Source organism: Ahaetulla prasina, chromosome 3, assembly GCF_028640845.1.
Source record: "Ahaetulla prasina isolate Xishuangbanna chromosome 3, ASM2864084v1, whole genome shotgun sequence".
Lineage (NCBI taxonomy): Eukaryota > Metazoa > Chordata > Lepidosauria > Squamata > Colubridae > Ahaetulla > Ahaetulla prasina.
In genome coordinates, this window is record NC_080541.1 from 39,489,356 (window position 1) to 39,509,939 (window position 20,584).

A 20,584-nucleotide genomic window follows, 5' to 3' on the forward strand; every position below is an offset into this window, starting at 1 on the left:
ATGAGACCAAAATTGAGCTTTTCGGCCACAACTATAAATGCTATATTTGGAGAAGAGTCAACAAGGCCTATGATGAAAAGTACACCATTCCTACTATGAAACATGGAGGTGGATCCCTGATGTTTAGTGGATGTGTGAGCTACAAAGGCACAGGACACTTGGTCAGAATTTATGGCACGATGAATGCAGTAGGTTATCAAAAGATACTGGACAATTTGCATTCATCAGCCCGGAAGCTGTGCATGGGATGTACTTGAACATTCCAACATGACAATGATCCTAAACACAAGGCCAAGTTGACCTGTTATTGGCTACAGCAGCATAAAGTGAAGGTTCTGGAGTGGCCATCTCAGTCTCCTGACCTCAATATTGTTGAGCCACTCTGGGGAGATCTCAAATGTGCAGTTCATGCAAGACAGCTCAAGAATTTACAGGACCTGGAGCCTTTAAAATCTCTTATCAATGCAAAGCCGGAAAGTAATCAAATCTCACCAGCTCAAGGTTGACTCAGCCCTCCATCCTTCTGAGGTGGGTAAAATGAGGACCCAGATTATTGGGGGCAATATGCTAACTCTGTAAACGGCTTAGAGAGGGCTGTGAAACACTATGAAGCATGCCATTTTTCAGAGAATATGAATGATAACACGGAAATCTTTCTGTCACTCATGGTTAGTGTTTGGCTGAAGCCATTTATTATCAATCAAGTGTGTTTACTCTTTTTCAATCATAATGACAACAGAAACTACCCAAATGACCCTGATCAAAAGTTTACATACCCTAGTTCTTAATATGGTGTATTGCCCCCTTTAACATCAATGACAGTTTGAAGACTTTTGTGGTATGTGTGGATGAGGCTCTTTATCTTCTCAGATGGTAAAGCTGCCATTCTTCCTGGCAAAAAGGCTCCAGGTCCTGTAAATTCTTGAGCTGTCTTTCATGTTATATTCTCTGAAAAATGGCATGCTTTATAGTGTTTCACAGCCCTCTCTAAGCCGTTTACAGAGTTAGCATATTGCCCCCAACAATCTGGGTCCTCATTTTACCCACCTCAGAAGGATGGAAGGCGAGTCAACCTTGAGCTGGTGAGATTTGATTACTTTCCGGCTTTGCATTGATAAGAGATTTTAATCTTTTTTCACTGCTGCTTCTGTGAAGGATAGGAATTTAAATAATCTGTCCAAGGCAATAGGTATGGGAAGAGGTACATTGGTGATGAATAGCCTTTCAGAACCATGGAATATGTATTGCTTTATTTCTCAACACTACATGGAATTTGACATCTATAACAAGAGTTGTGTACTGTAACTATCTTCATAATAATCTGGCCTAAACATTGTACTTCCGTACTTACATGCAAAAATATAATTTTGTTTTCTGTTTTGAATTTGAAATGAAAAATTGCTACTTTTTTTCTGCTTTGAATTTGAATTGGTATATAAACAAAATATTAGACCCAAAAGTACTCAGCTATTTCTAACTTTAAAATAGATTCAATGTTGAAGAAGTTTTTCATATAGAAGGCTAAGGGGGATAGGTAATAATGGGACTGGGAAGACTCAACCCAAATCACCATGTGAACTACAGAGTTCATTATGTGGTTCCGAGTTAATCTCTCTCTCTCAGCCTAAAGTGCCTTGGTTAGGAGAAAATCATAGACAACAATTGATAAACAATCATTTTTGATAATGAGAATGCTACCCCTGCCAGTATCCGCCATAGTATCCGCCCAACTGAACTAGTTGAGCAGATACTATGGGAGGCAAGCAGTCCTTCAAGTAACCTGGCCTTATGCTATGCAGAACTTGATAGATACAACCTATAGGTAGATAAATGCAGTGATTGTGTATTGTGGTCCTCATTCCTTAAAAAGACTATGTGTCTCAGACTAGAAAAGACTTCCTTGCAGTAGGAGACATAGCAGCTAAAAAAACCCAAAAACCAATAGGAGTTTAAATTCCATTGTAACAGTACACAACACACACATCAGGGCAAACTTCTTGTTAGCTGTTTTAAAATTATGTAGAGGTCAATATATTACCTCTATGTCTGTCGTGTATTTAAGAAGCAATCTCTTGCTATTAGGTTGTTTGCAAAAGACACTTTGAATAAAATGAAATCCTAATGCTAGCATGAAGGGTTCATCAGTAGACTTTTGGATAGTTTCAATTAAAAGAAACTTATTATACCACATATTGTAGGAAGCATTCCAAATTAAAATGTACACCTAGCTTGACAAAACATTGTTTATTAGCATCAATATTTGTAAATAATGTGCATCGGTGTGCTTTCCAGTCTTGTTGCCCTGGAAAGAGACAGCTCTATTTTCTTGACCTTTATTGCCGTCTAATTTGAAGAATAACTAACATGGTTATATATAGAACATAGCTCCCCAATTTAATAGGATACATTTCTTTACAGAATACAACCATAATTGGCCTGACATCGTGTCTGAAGATAAAGGCAAATTGTACTAAAATTTTTCCTGAATTAAAGAACAAAATGATCTCTGTTTCAGAGTTGACAACAAAAATATTAAATAAGGTATGTGTTTAGGAGAGTTTCATTGCTGCCTTTTTCTATTGCATTTTATTAGGTTAATAGTTTTTTAAAATCCAGAATAATGAGAATTCATTGTGGTAACTGATAACTCATTGTGCATTCTATGGGAAGAAAAGGTGTAACTATAATACAGGAAAGATGCTTATAGTGAGATATATAACTATAATTCACAGAAATTCAGTATACTGAAACATCGCAAATTTTAGAATACCCAATGCATTCAAAAACTAATTCAAGATATGTAGATTGTAGGATTTCAAGTCCAAACCAAATATTCAGGAGATTAATAATCACAGGAAGAGAAAACCTGTTGGTATATTTTAGAATTCTTACTTGCTAAATATTGGAATAAATGCATTGTAGTAATATGCTCTCATATGGCTACCTAAAGAAGTAGAAAAGAGAAAAAAAATAATATATTTTCTTTAGAATTCTCTTTTATGTAAACACTAATTGCTCTCATTCACCTATGAATGCAATAGAGTAGCTCTGATTTTTCCATAGCATTTTCATCAGAAAATGACTGGTTGTAGTCAAATTCTGTCAGTATCTTTTAACTGGCAACAAAGGTTAGATATTTTTTTTACAGCCATGTCTTAACTGAATTACATACTGTTCGTCCATAAATACTAATTATATAAACAGTTTATACATTTATGTTTTGATCTAGAATGGTTATACCTTACAACCACTCAACCACAGCCAGTGTTATCGTCAATGCAGGAAATACATCAGAAAATGTGACTCTACTGATACTTTGTGTTGCCTAAAGAATGCTGTTGCAGCCTTGCGTTCCTGGTGGCAGAAGTTTCTTTATCATGGTTATTCCTAAAGGGAATCAAGTGATAAGTATAACTTTTATAAGAGTTAAGAGCAGCTTTTATAATCTAGATATACATCAGACTTTTTCTACAGAAAATTATGCAAATATCCTCTGCTAATGCTTTGACAAGACTGTTGAATTTGTTCCATGAGTCCCACAACAGAAAAAGTTGGAAGAAGAGAAGCAGGCTGCCAACATCTCAAGTGCTAATGAAAGTTTTAAAAAAAGACAATAGAATGAATGAAATGTTCCATATTTATTTTTTTCCTGTTTTACAACATATACATGTGCTGTATATATTTTGCATCCTATGAAATTTTGACCAACATAAGGATTCCTGAACATATTGTCTTCATATGTTAATAGATTTGGAAAGAAAACAAGGAGTGATAATTGAGAGCAAGGTAGCAATTTGGGGAAAGGTACAAATAGATAGCTTGTAAGAATTAGGACTATATATTGAAAAAAATATAATTTCTTTATTATATGCAAGTCATAAAGGTTTTTGTTGTGGTATTTTGCAAAAATGAATATATATTAAGGTTTTTTTAAATAAACCATCAGCCCTGTATAAATGTTTATTTAATACAATACCATTATGGTTGCAATTTTATGCAACTGATTTTATAGTGTTAAGTTAGCTGTAATTGTGTACTCTACATATTGCAGCAAGTAATTAACAATTCTTAATCACAGCTGTGCTAATTTTTTTTAAACTATGGGAGAATATTAAGAGGATGAGGGGAAAAGTATTTGCCTGATGGTAGAATGCCGCTTACTGACATTTAATAATATAAGTATTAGGGATGTTCAAATGTTTCAAAGTTCAGAAAACTGTAACTTGAAACATCCCGTTTCATATTTAGGCATGCTGGTCTAAACTTATTGGACATGCACTGACCCTGAAACATTTTGACAAGTGTTTGATGCCTCTCAAAATAGGACTATATATCCTGCATACAACACTTAAGAGTCACAAAGCTGAAATACTTCGGATTCAAATATTAAGTCTGCTCTTAAAAAAACCAGGGGGAGGAGGGGGGAAAAGGGGGGGGAAATGATACGTGGATTGATTATTAATGTACAGTAATTTTTGAAGATATGAAATTAAAATTTAAAATGATATTGGGGATGCTCGACTGCCATTTCAGAAAGAAAAGGAGAGAGGAGTAGAAGGAGGGAAGAAAGTAGGTAGGAAAGAGTAGAGAAGGAGGGAAGAAAGTAGGTAGGAAAGAGTAGAGAAGGAGGAGGGGAATAAGAAGGTTAGATAGGGTGGAAGAAGGGAGGAGTGGGGAAGGAGGAGAGGAAGTAGTAAAGTGAAGGAGATGAAGGATGTGAAAGTAGTAGAGGGTAGAGAGGGAGGTTGTGAAGAAAGGAAGTGGCAATCGGGCAGGCCTGAATCAGTAATAAATAAAAATTAATGATTAATGATGGATAATAGTTTGTACATAAATATGATGTTGGAAAATGGAAATAAAAATTATTTATAAAAAAACCCAAAAAAAACCAGTTTAAGATCTCATGTTCAGAGATTAAATTAAGTACATTCAGATTGCATAGTCCTAGCCAATTTCAAGAGAAGGCACAGATACTGGACATGTGCAGATATAGGAGGTACAAAAATCAAAGCAGGGATCTTCCAAAGCAATTCCAAACTAAAATAACAATTCTAAACCTTGTTAAATTATTCAAAATGGAATAAATAGTGTCTTTATCTACTTGATTTAATCTTAGAATGTGAATGCAAGCAGTGTGTTTTCAAAAATGGACTAAAATGTGAAAGCTTTTTCAGGTTATCTATTGGTGCCTTTATGGACATGTTCATAATTTTCTTGCAATAATAACTTCTCCCAGGTTGTTGTCTTATGAAGATTCTCAATCATCCAGGTCATGGTTGCCCCAAAGGTGCTTTTTCCAAAAGACAACAGGACTTTCTTGGTTCTTTTTTCATTGAAAAATGTTTCACTTCTGAAGAACTAATCTGAAGAAGCTTCTTGGATGAGAAACAAAATGTTTTCAAAGAAAAAAAAAACACCAAGAAAATCCAGTAGCCTTTTGGAAAAAGCATCTTTGGGACTTCTAGGATGTTGTTTTGACTTCCCCGTCAACCTTATGAGTTCCTGGCAGTCTTGCTTAATGATATTAATTTGTTGGCTCTGCTTAGCTTTTTTGACTTGCCAAGATTAAAGAGAAGATGCACAGCTCTATAAAAAGTGAACTCTTGGCGGAATAGGAGAATTGGAGTTATAACTCACAGTTCTAGTTTCTAATTACAATGAATGGAAAGTCTTAATGAAACCAATCACAATATTTGAGAGGGAGCAGGGAAATTTGAGACAATATATTGGCAGAATTCTCTCTCATATTGGCAACAAACCTACAGAATCCAAAATTAATCAATTTTTCTCAATTTTCTTACTTTCTACTAACTTTATTTCCACAAAGTTTACATGCAGAAAATGTACGTTTTTTTCCCTCTTACCTCCACATTCTGTGTTTTGGTAAGTCTTGAACCTAGCATTTGGCTGTTGGAGCTTTTTTTGGGGGAAAAACCTAATACCTGATATGTACAACCTGGAAAGAAGAACCATGTTCTCAAGCATGGTAGGCCACCTTGTTTCTGTTCTGAAGTATACACACTCCTCGTTTATCCTCCTTCACTCATTTAGTATGCTCATTTATCAATGCATAGCTAATTTGATTCAAGCATCAGCTTGCAAACACCATTATTCTTGAAAACAGTATTGGTTCAACTCAAACATTTAATGAAGAAAAAAAAAGATAATTTGTACCAATTCTCATATTCAGTTCCAAAGAAAAGTACTTAGACTGTTTTCTATTTTTACCAACTCTCCTTGACATATCTATATAAACTTCAGGGGAAAGTAAATATTTACTATTAAATATTTTTCCCCAAGGAGCCATGGCTATGGCTAGGTTCACACTCCAATAAACAATAACATAGTTCTAACTAGTATATTTTTATTTTCCTCCACTACCCGTCAGATATGGCTTTAAGTGAGTGGGTAATAAAGCTATTCAGTTGCCCAGGAGATGGGCAGCGTGTACATTTTATTAATTAATATCTAATATTATTAATTTCAAAGATCATTTTTTCTGAAACAAAATTAAATCAAGTAGAATCAATTAGTCCAGGGGAAAAATCTATCAGTTTCACATCAATCTATCAATTTCACATATCAATAAGATATATGTTGGGTTTGTCAAAAATAGATCATGCCAGACTAATTTTATTGCATTCTTTGACAAAGTGACAAAATTAGTAGACCAGAGGAATGCTGTCAATATAATTTACTTGGACTTCAGTAAGGCATTTGATAAAGTAGGTCATAATCTAAAACTTGACAAAATAGAAAAATGTGGTTAGACAGCATCACCACCAGACAGATTCATAACTCGCAGACCAACTGCACTCAACATATAGTCAATAGAACAGCATCTACATGAAGGGAAATATGCAGTGGTGTGCCCCAAGGCTCTAATTTAGGCCCAGTACTCTTCAACATCTTCATTAATGATTTGGACAAGGGAATAGATGGGGAACTCATCAAATTTGCAGATGACATCAAGCTAGCAGGAATAGCCAACACTCCGGAAGATAGACTTAAGATACAGAAGGATCTTGAGAGACTTGAACATTGGGCGCTATGTAACAAAATGAAATTCAATGGTGAAAAAAGTAAGAGTCTACATTTAGGCAAGAAAAACAAAATGCACAGGTACAGTATATGTGGTACCTTGCTCAATAGTGGTGGCTATGAGAGGGATTTTGGAGACTTAGTGGGCAATCACTTAAATATGAGCCAGCAGTGTGCTGCAGCTGCCAAAAATGCTAACAGAGTTTTAGATGCATAAACAGGGGGGTAGAATCAGGATCACATGAAGTGTTAATACCACTTTATAAAGCCTTGGTAAGGCCACACTTGGAATATTGCATCTAGTTTTGGTCGACAATGTAAAAAAGAAGTTGAGACTCTAGAGAGTGCAGAGAAGAGCAACCAAGATGATTAGGGGACTGGAGACTAAAACATATGAAGAACGGTTGCAGGAACTGGGTATGTCTAGTTTAATGAAAAGAAGGACTAGGGGAGACATGATAGCAGTGTTCCGATATCTCAGGGGCTGCCACAAAGAAGAGGGAGTCAAACTATTCTCCAAAGCACCTGAAGGCAGGACAAGAAGCAATGGGTGGAAACTGATCAAGGAGAGAATCAATTTTCTTGAGAAATTTTCTGACAGAACAATTAATCAGCAAAAAAACTTTCCTCCAGAAGTTGTAAATGTTCTAACACTGGAAGTTTTTAAGAACAGATTAGATAACTATTTGTCTGAAGTGGTGTAGGGTTTCCTGCCTAAGTAGGGGGTTGGACTAGAAGACCTACAAGGTCCCTTCCAACTCTGTTATTCTAAAAGAAGGAGATACATTCAATTGAAAGATCAGCTTGTTCTTTGGTCTTAGATTGCCACTCTGTAGAGCAGGTTAAAATATAACTTTATACATAAAACCTGGCAAATATTGACTTTGGAACATTACATATATTCACAACTGATGAGACATTTATTACTGTAATGTTTTCTAGAATTGTTGAATGAGGGTTATCTGGTAAATCAATATATTCTGAAACTCATTTTTACATGTTAACACATCTGGTTCATTGAATAGAACCACGTAGATTTCTCCATTCATTTCAACTCTGTACATTTCCCCTCTGGTCTTATCCATTATGTATATAAACCTTTGATTTGGGGATGGAAGAACTGACTTCTTTTGTTTTTGAAGACCAGGTTGACATTTTTTCCTCCCAGGGGCGGGATTCATAGTAGCATTTGTGCGCAAGAAACCATTAAGTGGACCTGTTGTCTTTTAATTTTGTTATTCATTAATTTAAACTGGCACATATAGATCTAGTGCTGCACTGGAGTACAAATACATACTATTTGTGTTGTATTCAACGTGATGCATTTGGAATAGAAAGAATGCACAGGCTTATTGCTAGCAGCTTGTTTATTATTACGTAGTATTGGATGTCAAATCTGGTGACCCCAAGTCAGACCTCCTTCAGAATGATCTATCCTCAATCTGCTGCTTTATGTCTCCTACTTCTGGATAGATCAAGATAAATATTTTTTTGCTGATCACCTACAGTGTATTACAAGAATCTCGCCAGTCTTCCCTTGGAAAATGGCAGATATAGACCTAAGGATTTGATCTCAGAGATTTCCTCCTTCCAACAGACTATAAAATGTCTCTACTCCCCATGGAGGAGCCCCTCCCTCTTCAACCAGTGGTTGCATCACAGATTCAAAGTGTGGCAAGATGGGAGTGGTTGTTCAAAGAAAATAATAATAAAGGAAGAAGCTATAAGGAAGCGAAAGGAAAAAGTAAAATGTAAAAAATAGCATCCATGGCAGACTGGATGAAAGCAGTCCAAGGGACTAGGATGGGAGAAGGGTGGAGGGAAAAAAATAACCCCCCCTTCCTTCTCATATCCCACCACCTGAAGTACCAGGCAACCAGCAGATTCTCAGTTGTTTTTAGCCAGTGGCTGGAGAAAATGGAGAACAGTTCCAGTTCAGGGAGGACAGCAAGGGTTATATCCAGAGCAGTTATTTTAATGCCACCAAGATTACCTGTCGGCAGTCTTGGGAGATAAAGGGGAAATAAGATGGCAGCCTCTTAGGAGAGCCCAATAAAAAGGGGGCTGAAACCTCTACATATTAGAGAACAAAGAACAGATAAGGTTTTAATACAGAAAATGCATAAAGAATAGAATTAATGGTTGTTTAGATTAGGAAGGTGAGTTAAAGTTAGGCTACAACAGAGATGATAAAAATTTCCTGCCAGTTGAAGAGAAAGAAGCCAGGGTGAAATAAAGAGTTTTCAGAACTAGTTGGAAGTGAAAGCGGAGAACTGAGAATTAAATTTGGATAGAGGAATAAGTGCCCTACTCGCAAATGACATATTATTCCAAAGCATTAATTACTTATGATAATTTCTTACCTGGTAGAGCTCAAATATGTCTAATTTCCTTAACATTGGAGATAACTGAGATTTGCAAGATTGATGTCAACAGATCAAACATGGAAACTGAAGACATGCAAACTAACACTGGTTTGTTACCAGGCTATAGCAGCAGTCTTCCAGGTCCAAATGTCCTTCCCTTCTCCCTGACTTTATCTTGATGGGACCTGGGTAGTATCATATCTGAAATGCTTTCTCAGCTTACATTTCTGATGCAGATTCAAATTTTATGTTATCTTGATTGCAGCTTTTTCTCCTGCTCCTCAGCATTATTCCTTCTATCCATTACGCTGACAAATTAAACATTCAAAACGTGGAACATTATTGCAAAAAAAGATGAATCTCAGTCATAATAGCTCTCATCAAATAATAGAATAGAATATCAGTCACAGCCCTGGGCTGGGTTCTTGTTAAGAAAAATTCTCATTTGATGCCCCAATCTCCAGTTCTGCAGGTGTTTCTTCAGAAAGTGGAACTAAGGACAGGCTATTTGGCAGAGGCATGTTGTTCCATGGTGGGATGGAAAAGGTAGCTTCTTCAGACTATTTCCCCTTCTCCCATTCTACAAGTAGATACAATTCTCTATTTTGGTTCTATTGGTATTAGTACTAATACCAATTGTGTCTTACATTTCAAGTATTGTTTTCAACAAACTTCAACAACTTGTGAAGTAGGAGAGAAACACCTGCATCTTAATATATTATCTTACTGGATGTCCAACCAATGCTAAATAAAATTATTACTCTCAAGTTTGGAAATTATTTTACATTGATAAAAATTAAAATTACTTTTAAATTTTGACCTTTTTAGCTGCCCCATCATATTCCCGAGTTCTATTTAGTAAGGCTGTACAATGTTTCAGATTTCTCCTTTTAAAAGAGCTGCAGAATATGAGAGAGCACAAAAGAGGCATGAAGGTTTACAGCACCTTAAATCAGCCACATAATTTCCATGAAAAGAAATGGTGACTGAAATGTTGCAGCCAGGGGCAACATTTGTACTTCCAAGTGCCCAGAAATGGGTCTTGGAGATGCTTATCTCCGTAACTGCTTATTAACATAACTGGGTATTAATATTTAGCTTATGATTACTCACAATTCCAATATTTTTAACATTTTAACAAATGTACAGGTGTTTTTTCCATAAGTGAAAATAAATCTTTGTTCAGTTTCATTGTTAATTTTCAGCCACTTTTCTAACCCATCCAAATAATTCTGATTTTTTAAAAAGATTACTAATTGTCTCATCCATCTGATGACCATTTCCTTTACCTCATTCAATTCAAAAATCTTGACGAGCAGAAGGACCAAAACAACCCTGTAGTATTCTACTTATTACTGCACTTCACTCTGATGAGGAACTGTTTTAACATTCTCAGACTATGGTTTGCATGTCCAGTCAATAGACATGCCATGCTATATATCCCATACTTAGTTAACTTCCTATTCAGGACATCATGATGCTTATGTTAAGACAAACAAGTCTTTCACAATCAAAAGTGAATTAAAAAATTAAGAAAGGAATGTTGCTTCGTTGGTTTTTTTCACATTTTCTTGGATTTCTTAAAGATGAGAAGTTTGGTCAGACCAAATTTCTTAGCAGAATTCTTATTACTCTTAACAAGGAATTTCTGGCATTTGATATGTGAACATCTTCAAGGCCAATAGATATTTCCTATGTTTCTATCAAGCCTGATCTGGAATCCTGCTCTTCATAATTGCATATTGAGACACACATTAGTTATTTAATTAGTTATTTATATCCCACCTTTATTATTTTTACATGAAACTCAAGGAGGTGAATGTACCCTAATACTGTTTCCTCCTCCTCATAACAACCATGTGAGGTGAGTTGGGTTGAGAGAGAGTGATTGGCCCAAGGTTACACAGCTGGCTTTCATATCTAACGCAGGGTTAGAACCAGTGGTGGGATTCAGCCAGTTCGCACCACTTCGGGAGAACCGGTTATTAACTTTCTGAGCAGTTTGGTGAATTGGTTGTTGGAAGAAATCATTAGGGCAGAGAACCGGTAGTTAAATTATTTGAATCCTACCACTGGTTAGAACTCACAGGCTTCTGGTTTCTAGGGCAACACCCAACTCCCATCATCTCCCCAAAAAAGTCAGTCAATGTAGGAGTTACTTGATTCTGCCTTTGTTCCCCATTCACATTTTCACTGAGCAGCCGATACACTTTTTCTGTTCCTTCAAACACACCTGGGAAAGTTCTTTTTTTGTTGCTATTTTAATATTTTCAGCTCATTCTATGGGTAATATTTCCCAATACAATCCCTAAAATCTGAGTTATTTCCACATTTTCTCGGACATCTTTATTTCTATTCCTATGGTTTTCTACAAATATTTATAATTATGTTTTAGTATTTTCAATTTTTCGGAATTCTAACCTAATGACTTTATTTCCCAATAGCTTTTTCCTACCCATACAGAGAAAGATTCTTTAACATATAGCAATTATATACACAATGAAAGTTTTATTACAAGATTCTAGGTAACATAGAACAAGCATTTATACAATGCTTTTGTTCTTAAAGAACATTTAGGAAAACAAAATTTATCTAATCAGAATAACGCTCATGTAACTATTTAGTAGAAATTAGACTATTGCTTTGTTACGAAGATCGGATTCATTATATATTAAAAAAAGAGGTGCAATAATAAGATGTAAAGAAGCATCTGCAGGAACATGTGAAAACTTTTTAATACAACAAATGTGGGTTCTTTGGTGAATAGGATGCATATTAAGTTACACTAACAATTAATAGGCAAGGCAGAGCAGAATCCACATAATCCCAGACTAAGGAAGAGCTACAGTGCATTCTTAATTTTTGTAATGTAAGCTCTACCATACCAGTGTATTTTAAATAAAAAAACAAAAAATGCTAATCTAGATTAAGCTATTAAAGACTGATTTTCACTAATACAAATAAAATTAGGTAACAATACAAAACTGGAATACTACATTTATGAATGCTTTTTAAAGAGAATTTTAACACACAAACACAATTCTATACCAATTAACCTGTTCATTCTTTTAGTTAAAAACTGCAGTTTGCCATTGGCCAATATACTGAAAAATAGGGATAAATCTTGCTCAATGCATTTTTAATTGTAATCTGCCACAGCAAGCAGGTTTTGACTAGAATGAAGATAGCATTAAAAATAAATCCTACATCATTCAGGTCAAAAATTGCAAATTAACTTCTTGTTTCACTTAAATTTTTACTAAACTTAGAAAATTAGAGACTTAGAAATAGTGATATTAAATTAAAAAAAAACCAGATTAGTTTTGGGAAAGGCACAAGTAAATGTTTTTTGTGGTAAAAAAAATGCTGTAGAAAAGGAGGCTTGTAACTTAATATTAATGTAGTTTGAGTTTAATATAATTTTTTTTGTTTTAGTTTCAGAGGACTGTGTAAGAAATGATAATGATAAAGACACCCTCAAGTCAAAGTAATAGGAAGAAGAAAAATCATGATTCGGATATCATTTTCTGAAACTAGTGTGTCATAATTATTATAAAATATTCAATGATTTTTTTGTTGGTACATTACAGGTAATCAAAAGGGAAATTAACTTAGGCCATATAAGCCAAGCTTTAAAACTGATCACAGCCCTGTTTTTTAGGAAAAGAAGTTGATCCTAAAAACATGATTAAATTATATCTGATAATTTAATTAATTTATTAGCAACTCAATCTTTTTGTATGAAACACATGGGACGTTTTCCTCATAGAAAAATATCTGTGCACAAAAACTTGTTATAGCTGTTTGGAACAAGAAAGAAGGTAAAATGCCAACTAGTTAGCTATAATAGTACACGTGAAACTAGTACCGGTAATTTCAATTTACATTAAACATATACAAATAATAAAATTTATGACTGTCAACCAACAAGCTATCATCTAGGTTATCAACCAAATATCAATCAATATTTCCATGTATAATGTATTTTCTATTGGAACACGTTCTTTAGACCAAGTGATTCAGGGCAAAAACTACAAATGAATAAGAACATTAATATATATGTATATTACAAAAAAACCTTAGCGCTTGATTTAAAGTTTTGCTCCATTAAATATTCTCCAACAATATCTCAAGTATACCATCTAGAATGGCACAGTTTTAGGTATCTAACCATTTATATACAACATATTTATATATTTATATATATTATTTCACAACAAAAAATAATTGCCCAGAACATTAGCATGGTGCCTTAGCGCAAATCCCGGTGGAAAAGTGTAGCAGAGATTTTCATACAGCCTTAGCAAGAAATCTCTCTCTCATTTTACATTACAGGTGTATTCACAAAATCATTCTTCGAACACCACATTCACAGCAGTATTTTGCAGATTCCACTGGATATTTGGTACCACATTCATAACAGAATTTTGGTAACTGTGCAAGAGAATTTCCCTCACTGCTTTTTGAATTTCCTCCATTGATAGATGAACAGTCTCCACTGTCGAATCCAGCTCTATGTCAAGCATTAAAAATTCAAAATAATAAACACAAAAAAGATTAGAGGTAAAGAAATACATATTTCAGTAATCTTTAGAATAGAATAGAATAGAATAGAATAGAATAGAATAGAATTTTTATTGGCCAAGTGTGATTGGACACACAGGGAATTTGTCTTGGTGCATATGCTCTCGGTGTACATAAAAGAAAAGATACGTTCATCAAGGTACAACATTTACAACATTAAAATATTCTTTTCAGTAATAAAGAATTAATATATGAATTATTGATCCAAGTAAACAACCTCCCCCCAAAAAAGTTTTTCAGAATTCTGCTACTAGGTTGACTAAATGTTTTATGCTCCACATTTTCAGTGCAAAACATTGCACCAATGAACTTAGCTGAATTACCTATAAGCATTTATGTCTCATTTAGAAATTCACATATAAAATGGAAGCCAAGGACCAAAGAAAACATTACATGGAAATTTGGGGGTATTAGGATCCCTTACACTTTTAATACTGCTCACTGAGTTGCTGTGAAAATTAAGAAAGTTATGTTCAGGGAACAGTTAATGATTATCAGTGGAGTATATTTTGGTATACGTATATGTTGATATACACATTGACAGAGAAGTACAAAACAGAAAATATCTGGCTTAGTCCGCCACCCCTAGAACTTAAAACAGAAATGAGAAGGAATTTCCCCACAGCTACTTCCTTGCTTTATAAAATAAAATTGGCTGGGGTAATATCACTATTACACTATATTCCCAATTCTTCTGCGAGGTATCTAGTTTGACCATCAGGAATACGAATAGATTTAATTTCAGTAAGGATCTGAAGCTGTGGGGAGAAAAAAATAACGACTTTCAGAAAAAATTGACAAGTTTAAGTCAAGTTCCACATTATGTGAATTAGATTAGAATTTTTTACTTGCATAGTGCAAGATACATTTCACTGAGAAATGGTTCAATTTCATTGATTTTTTTAAACAAACAAAAAAACAACCCTTTATGCCTTTCTCTGTATTTTCACATTTTTATCCTTTTCTTTCATCTGGAAATTACTTCATCTTAATTAAAGTCAAAAGATGCAAATATAATTTACCTGGCTGAATAAGTTTCAGTACCAAATGCTTTTCTTTTGTTTGCCATCATACCCGGACCGGTGCTTCGTGTCATATTAGTAGATGCTCCCATCCATGGTTTCATGGGCCCCCTTAAAGTATATTATTATTAAATGAATTATGCAGAATTAATATTATCCAGTATTTAGGTTTATCCTAAACCTAACAAGTATGGCAAGCCTTGATTAGATGCATCCATTTTCCTTCATCAAATTCCAGCACAGCATAGTCCAAAGATATGCCTAATTATGCCAATATATAGTGTCTCCCAATATATAGCTGCTGTGGATATTCCAGCACAACATATCCCCTTGTCCTGTCCATCCCATTTTTTCTAATCTTCCCTTCCTTCCCTCTTTTTGCCTTCTCTCAGCTGCTACTGAGGTCCCAGCATATATCCCTGTTCATCAGCAGATTTTGTCCATTGAATCAAGAGTTTTACAAAATTTAGAGTGCTTGGCACTAATTAATAAAATTTAAGAAACAGTAATTGTTACTAGTATTAATGCAAGAGTTTGCTAAAGAAAATTTGTAAAATTGCTACCCACTTTTCTGGCATTGTCATTTTATATCATTGCAATGAAATTGCACAGTTAGTGTTTTTCAAAAATGCACAATCATACTCTTATATTATTTAATGTAAATCAAGTCCTTTGCTTATCATGGGTTTGCGCTGTAGAATAAAAATATTAAGTATCAAATTATTCAAAAAACACAAAATGATGTTTGAGAGATTAAAAAAAATATTGTGCATTAAAAGCATCATCTGTCTCACTCAGCAATTTATAACAAAACAGAACAGCTGGAATTTATCCAAACTCAAATTATTTATCATCATCTTCAAATTATTGTCTGATTTTTATATAAGATCAGAATTTCATTTCTTAAAATTTCCTACTTTTTATTTATTTATTTATTTATTTATTTATTTATTATTTTGATTTTTATACCGCCCTTCTCCCAAAGGACTCAGGGCGGTGTACAGGCAAAAATAAAACAAGCAATACAATGTACAATTTAAAATGCAAATTAAAAAACTTATTTTATAATTAGCCTAAAAAGTTTAAAATATATAATAAACTAAAACCCCATTTAAAATTATTAATAAAAAATTTAAAATCGATAAAATTTAAGCCAGCCCCGCGCGAATGAAAAGATGTGTCTTCAGTTCGCGACGGAAGGTCTGAAGGTCAGGTATTTGGCGTAAACCCGGGGGAAGCTCGTTCCAGAGTGTGGAGCCCCACAGAAGGACCTTCCTGGGGCCGCCAGCCGACATTGCTTGGCGGACGGCACCCTGAGAAGTCCCTCTCTGTGAGAGCGTACGGGTCGGTGGGAGGCATGCGGTAACAGCAGGCGGTCCCGTAAGTACCCAGGCCCTAAGCCATGGAGCGCTTTAAAGGTCGTAACCAAAACCTTAAAGTGCACTCGAAAGGCCACAGGTAGCCAGTGCAGACTGCGCAGGAGCGGTGTTACGTGGGAGCTACGCGTAACGTGGGAGCTGCATTCTGGACTAACTGAAGCCTCCGAGTGCACCTCAAGGGGAGCTCCATGTAGAGAGCATTACAATAATCCAAGCGAGAGGTAACGAGCGCATGAGTGACTGTGCACAAGGCATCCCGATCAAGGAAGGGGCGCAACTGCCGGGCCAGGCGAACCTGGTGGAAGGCCCTCCTGGAGACGGCCGTCAAATGATCCTCAAACGACAGCCGTTCATCCAGGAGGGCACCTAAGTTGCGCACCCTATCCTTTGGGGCCAATAACTCGCCTCCAACAGTCAGCTGCGGCTGCAGCTGACTGAATCGGGATGCCGGCATCCACAGCCACTCCGTCTTGGAGGGATTAAGCTTGAGCCTGTTTCTCCCCATCCAGACCCGTACGGCTTCCAAACACCGGGACAGCACTTCAACAACTTCATTAGGGTGGGTACACCCAGTACAGCTGGGTGTCATCAGCGTACAGCTGGTATCTCACCCCGAAGCCACTGATGATCTCACCCAACGGCTTCATATAGATGTTGAACAGAAGGGGCGAGAGAATCGACCCCTGCGGCACCCCACAAGTGAGGCACCTCGCGGTCGACCTCTGCCCCCCTATCAACACCGTCTGCGACCGGTCGGAGAGATAGGAGGAGAACCACCGATACACGGTGCCTCCCACTCCCAATCCCCCCAACCGGCGCAGCAAGATACCATGGTCGATGGTATCAAAAGCCGCTGAGAGGTCTAATAGGATCAGGGCCGAGGAGTAACCCCTGTCCCTGGCCCTCCAGAGATCATCCACCAATGCGATCAAAGCTGTCTCCGTGCTGTATCCGGGTCGGAAGCCGGACTGGAACGGGTCTAGTTAGACGGCTTCATCCAGGTATTGGGGTAGCTGTCGCGCCACAGCACTCTCTACAACCTTCGGAACAAAGCGAAGGTTGGAGACTGGACGATAATTGCCCAAAATAGCTGGGTCCAGGGAGGGCTTCTTGAGGAGGAGTCTCACCACCGCCTCTTTCAAGGCGGCAGGGAAAACCCCTTCCAACAGAGAAGCGTTGATAATCCTCTGGAGCCAGCCTCGTGTCACCTCCTGAGTGGCCAGTACCAGCCAGGAAGGACACGGGTCCAGTAAACATGTCGTGGCGTGAAGTCTCCCCAGCAACCTGTCCACGGCCTCGGGAGCCACAGGGTCAAACTCATCCCAAACAGACTCAACAAGACGTGCCTCCTCTCCCTCGCTTGGATCATCCCAATTTCGGTCCAGGCCGTCCCGGAGCTGAGCGATTTTATCGTATAGATAACCACTAAACTCCTCGGCTCGTCCCTGCAAAGGGTCATCCCGCACCTCCTGATGAAGGAGGGAGCGGGTCACCCGAAACAGGGCGGCCGGGCGGTTATCTGCCGACGCAATGAGGGTGGAGGTGTAAGAACGCCTCGCCTCCCTCATTGCCACTAGGTAGGTCCTAGAATGCGTCGAGAAAGAGCCTCTGGGGATTTTTAGATAGGGAATTTTTAAGGGGAGGGAGGGTTAGGGCGGGTGTTGGGGGAAACCCGTGGGGGGGGGGCAGTTCCTGCGTGTGCTCATGGCGTTCATTTCATAGGTTCGAAGGTTATGGGGGACGATGCGTTCCTTCTGGTGAGGGTGGTCTTATTTGCACGGTAAGTGGGAGGGGCAGATATGGCAGAAGTGAGAGATCGTATCGACTATTGGGGGCGCGCGCTCGATGTTTGAAGGCGATTGCGCGCCCCGATCCCACAGACTTCTCCCGTTCCCCGGATGGTCAAGACCCTCATAGCCTAGGCCTCCGGTTGATGTTGTGCAACACACGGTCCGTGGTCAACAAGGCCCCCCTAATTTGTGATCTTATTCAGGGGGGTTCCATGGACCTTATGGGCGTTACGGAAACCTGGTTGGGCACAGAAGGGGGCGTCCCCCTTGTTGAAATGTGCCCACCGGGTTTCTGAGCATTCCATCAACCGAGGGCCCAAGGTAGGGGTGGGGGGGTGGCGGTTGTTATTAAAGAGAGTCTAGAGCCGAGGGAGACCACTGTACCTCAGACTGCCGGCTGTGAATCCCTCTTTGTGAGGTGGGGTCATAGGTGTCAGATGGGCTTGCTGGTCACGTACCTGGCTCCTTGCTGCATGACAGCAGCCCTGCCCGAGCTTCTGGAGGTGCTTGCAGGAGTGGCGGTTGAGACCCCCAGACTTATGGTCATGGGGGACTTTAACCTGCCATCGACCGGCATGTCATCGACAGCAGCTCGGGAGTTCATGGCTTCCATGACGGCCTTGGACCTGACTCAAGTAGTCGATGGCCCTACTCACATTGGGGGTGGCATGCTGGACTTGATCTTTATCTCTGGACAGTGGTTGAAGGATCTGGACTTGAGAGATTTAGTCATTGAACCTTTGTCATGGTCAGATCACTCTCTCCTTCGTCTAGACTTTCTGACCACCACTCAACACCGCAGGGAGACGGGACCAATACGTTGGTTCCGTCCCAGGCGCCTAATGGACCCGGAGAGGTTCCGGACGGAGCTTGGGCCGTTTCCTGAGGGTCTGGCTCACGGCACGGCTGAAGAACTAGTCGCGGCTTGGGAACTGGCCGCGACTGGGGCTCTAGACCGTGTCATGCCTTTGCGGCCTCTGACCCGGCGAAGGTCTCAATCAGCTCCTTGGTTTTCCGAGGGGCTGAGGGAGATGAAACGCTGGAGAAGACGCCTAGAGAGTTCCTGGAGATCCAGTCGTTCGGAGGCTGATCGGACACTAGTTAGGTCATATAACAGGACCTACCTAGTGGCATTGAGGGAAGCGAGACATTGCTACGTCTCCTCCCTCATTGCGTCTGCAGATAACCGCCCGGCCGCCCTGTTTCAGGTGATCCACTCTCTCCTTCAACAGGGGGAGCGGGATGACCCGTTCAGGGACGTGCCGAGGAGTTTAGTGGTTATCTATACGATAAAATCATTCAGCTTCGGGATGGTCTGGATCAAAATTGGATGGATCCAGGTGAGAGGTCGGAGAGCTGACTTGTTGAGTCTGTTTGGGATGAATTTGACCCTGTGGCTCCCGAGGACATGGACAGGTTATTGGGGAGGTTGAATGCCACCACATGTTTACTGGACCCGTGCCCCTCCTGGCTGGTACTGGCCACGCAGGAGGTGACACGAGGCTGGCTCCAGGGGATTACTAATGCTTCTTTGTTGGAGGGGGTCTTTCCTGCCGCCTTGAAAGAGGCGGTGGTGAGACCTCTCCTCAAGAAGCCTTCCCTGGACCTAGCTGTTTTAGGTAACTATCGTCCGGTCTCCAACCTTCGCTTTGTGGCGAAGGTTGTAGAGAGTGTGGTGGCACGTCAATTACCCCAGTACCTGGATGAAACCGTCTATCTAGACCCGTTCCAGTCCGGCTTTCGGCCCAGATACAGCATGGAGACGGCTTTGGTCACGTTGGTTGATGATCTCTGGAGGGCCAGGGATAGGGGTTATTCCTCTGCCTTGGTCCTATTAGACCTCTCAGCGGCTTTTGATACCATCGACCATGGTATCTTGCTGCACCGGTTGGAGGGATTGGGAGTGGGAGGCACCGTTTATCGGTGGTTCTCCTCCTATCTCTCTGACCGATTGCAGACAGTGTTGACGGGAGGGCAGAGGTCGACCCCGAAGCGCCTCACTTGTGGGGTGCCGCAGGGGTCGATTCTTTCACCCCTCCTGTTCAACATCTATATGAAGTCGCTGGGTGAGATCATCAGTGGTTTTGGTGTGAGGTACCAACTGTACACTGATGATACTCAGCTGTACTTTTCCACACCGGGCCACCCCAACGAAGCTGTCGAAGTGCTCTCCCGGTGTCTGGAGGCCGTACGGGTCTGGATGGGGAGAAACAGGCTCAAGCTCAATCCCTCCAAGACAGAGTGGCTGTGGATGCCGGCACCCCGGTAGTCAGCTGCAGCTGCGTCTGACTGTTGAGGGCGAGTCATTGGCCCCAATGGAGAGGGTGCGCAACTTGGGCGTTCTCCTGGATGGATGGCTGTCTTTTGAAGACCATTTGACGGCCGTCTCCAGGAGAGCTTTT

General features: G+C 39.1%; 2 protein-coding genes across 9 annotated transcripts in view; one reads left to right on the top strand and one right to left on the bottom strand.

Annotated features, from left to right (window-relative positions):
- The window catches only part of IL7 (interleukin 7), a 21,380-nt gene extending 17,554 nt beyond the window's left edge, over positions 1–3,826 (top strand). For all 6 annotated transcript variants that reach the window (XM_058174809.1, XM_058174814.1, XM_058174812.1 and 3 more), the window contains 2 exons: positions 2,419–2,541; positions 3,230–3,826. In XM_058174809.1, the coding sequence (XP_058030792.1) occupies positions 2,419–2,541; positions 3,230–3,391 (285 nt within the window). In that variant the 3' untranslated portion in view covers positions 3,392–3,826. The remainder of the gene's footprint in view (positions 1–2,418; positions 2,542–3,229) is intronic.
- A 955-nt stretch (positions 3,827–4,781) lies between these two features.
- The window catches only part of ZC2HC1A (zinc finger C2HC-type containing 1A), a 37,047-nt gene continuing 21,244 nt past the window's right edge, over positions 4,782–20,584 (bottom strand). For 2 of the 3 annotated variants that reach the window (XM_058174806.1, XM_058174808.1), the window contains exons 8-9: positions 15,014–15,124; positions 4,782–13,920 (exon numbers count right to left, since the gene is read on the bottom strand). In XM_058174806.1, coding sequence (XP_058030789.1) covers positions 13,749–13,920; positions 15,014–15,124 — 283 coding nt within the window. In that variant the 3' untranslated portion in view covers positions 4,782–13,748. Of the gene's footprint in view, positions 14,750–15,013; positions 15,125–20,584 lie in introns of all 3 variants that reach the window. The other variant, XM_058174807.1, reaches the window with a different exon arrangement.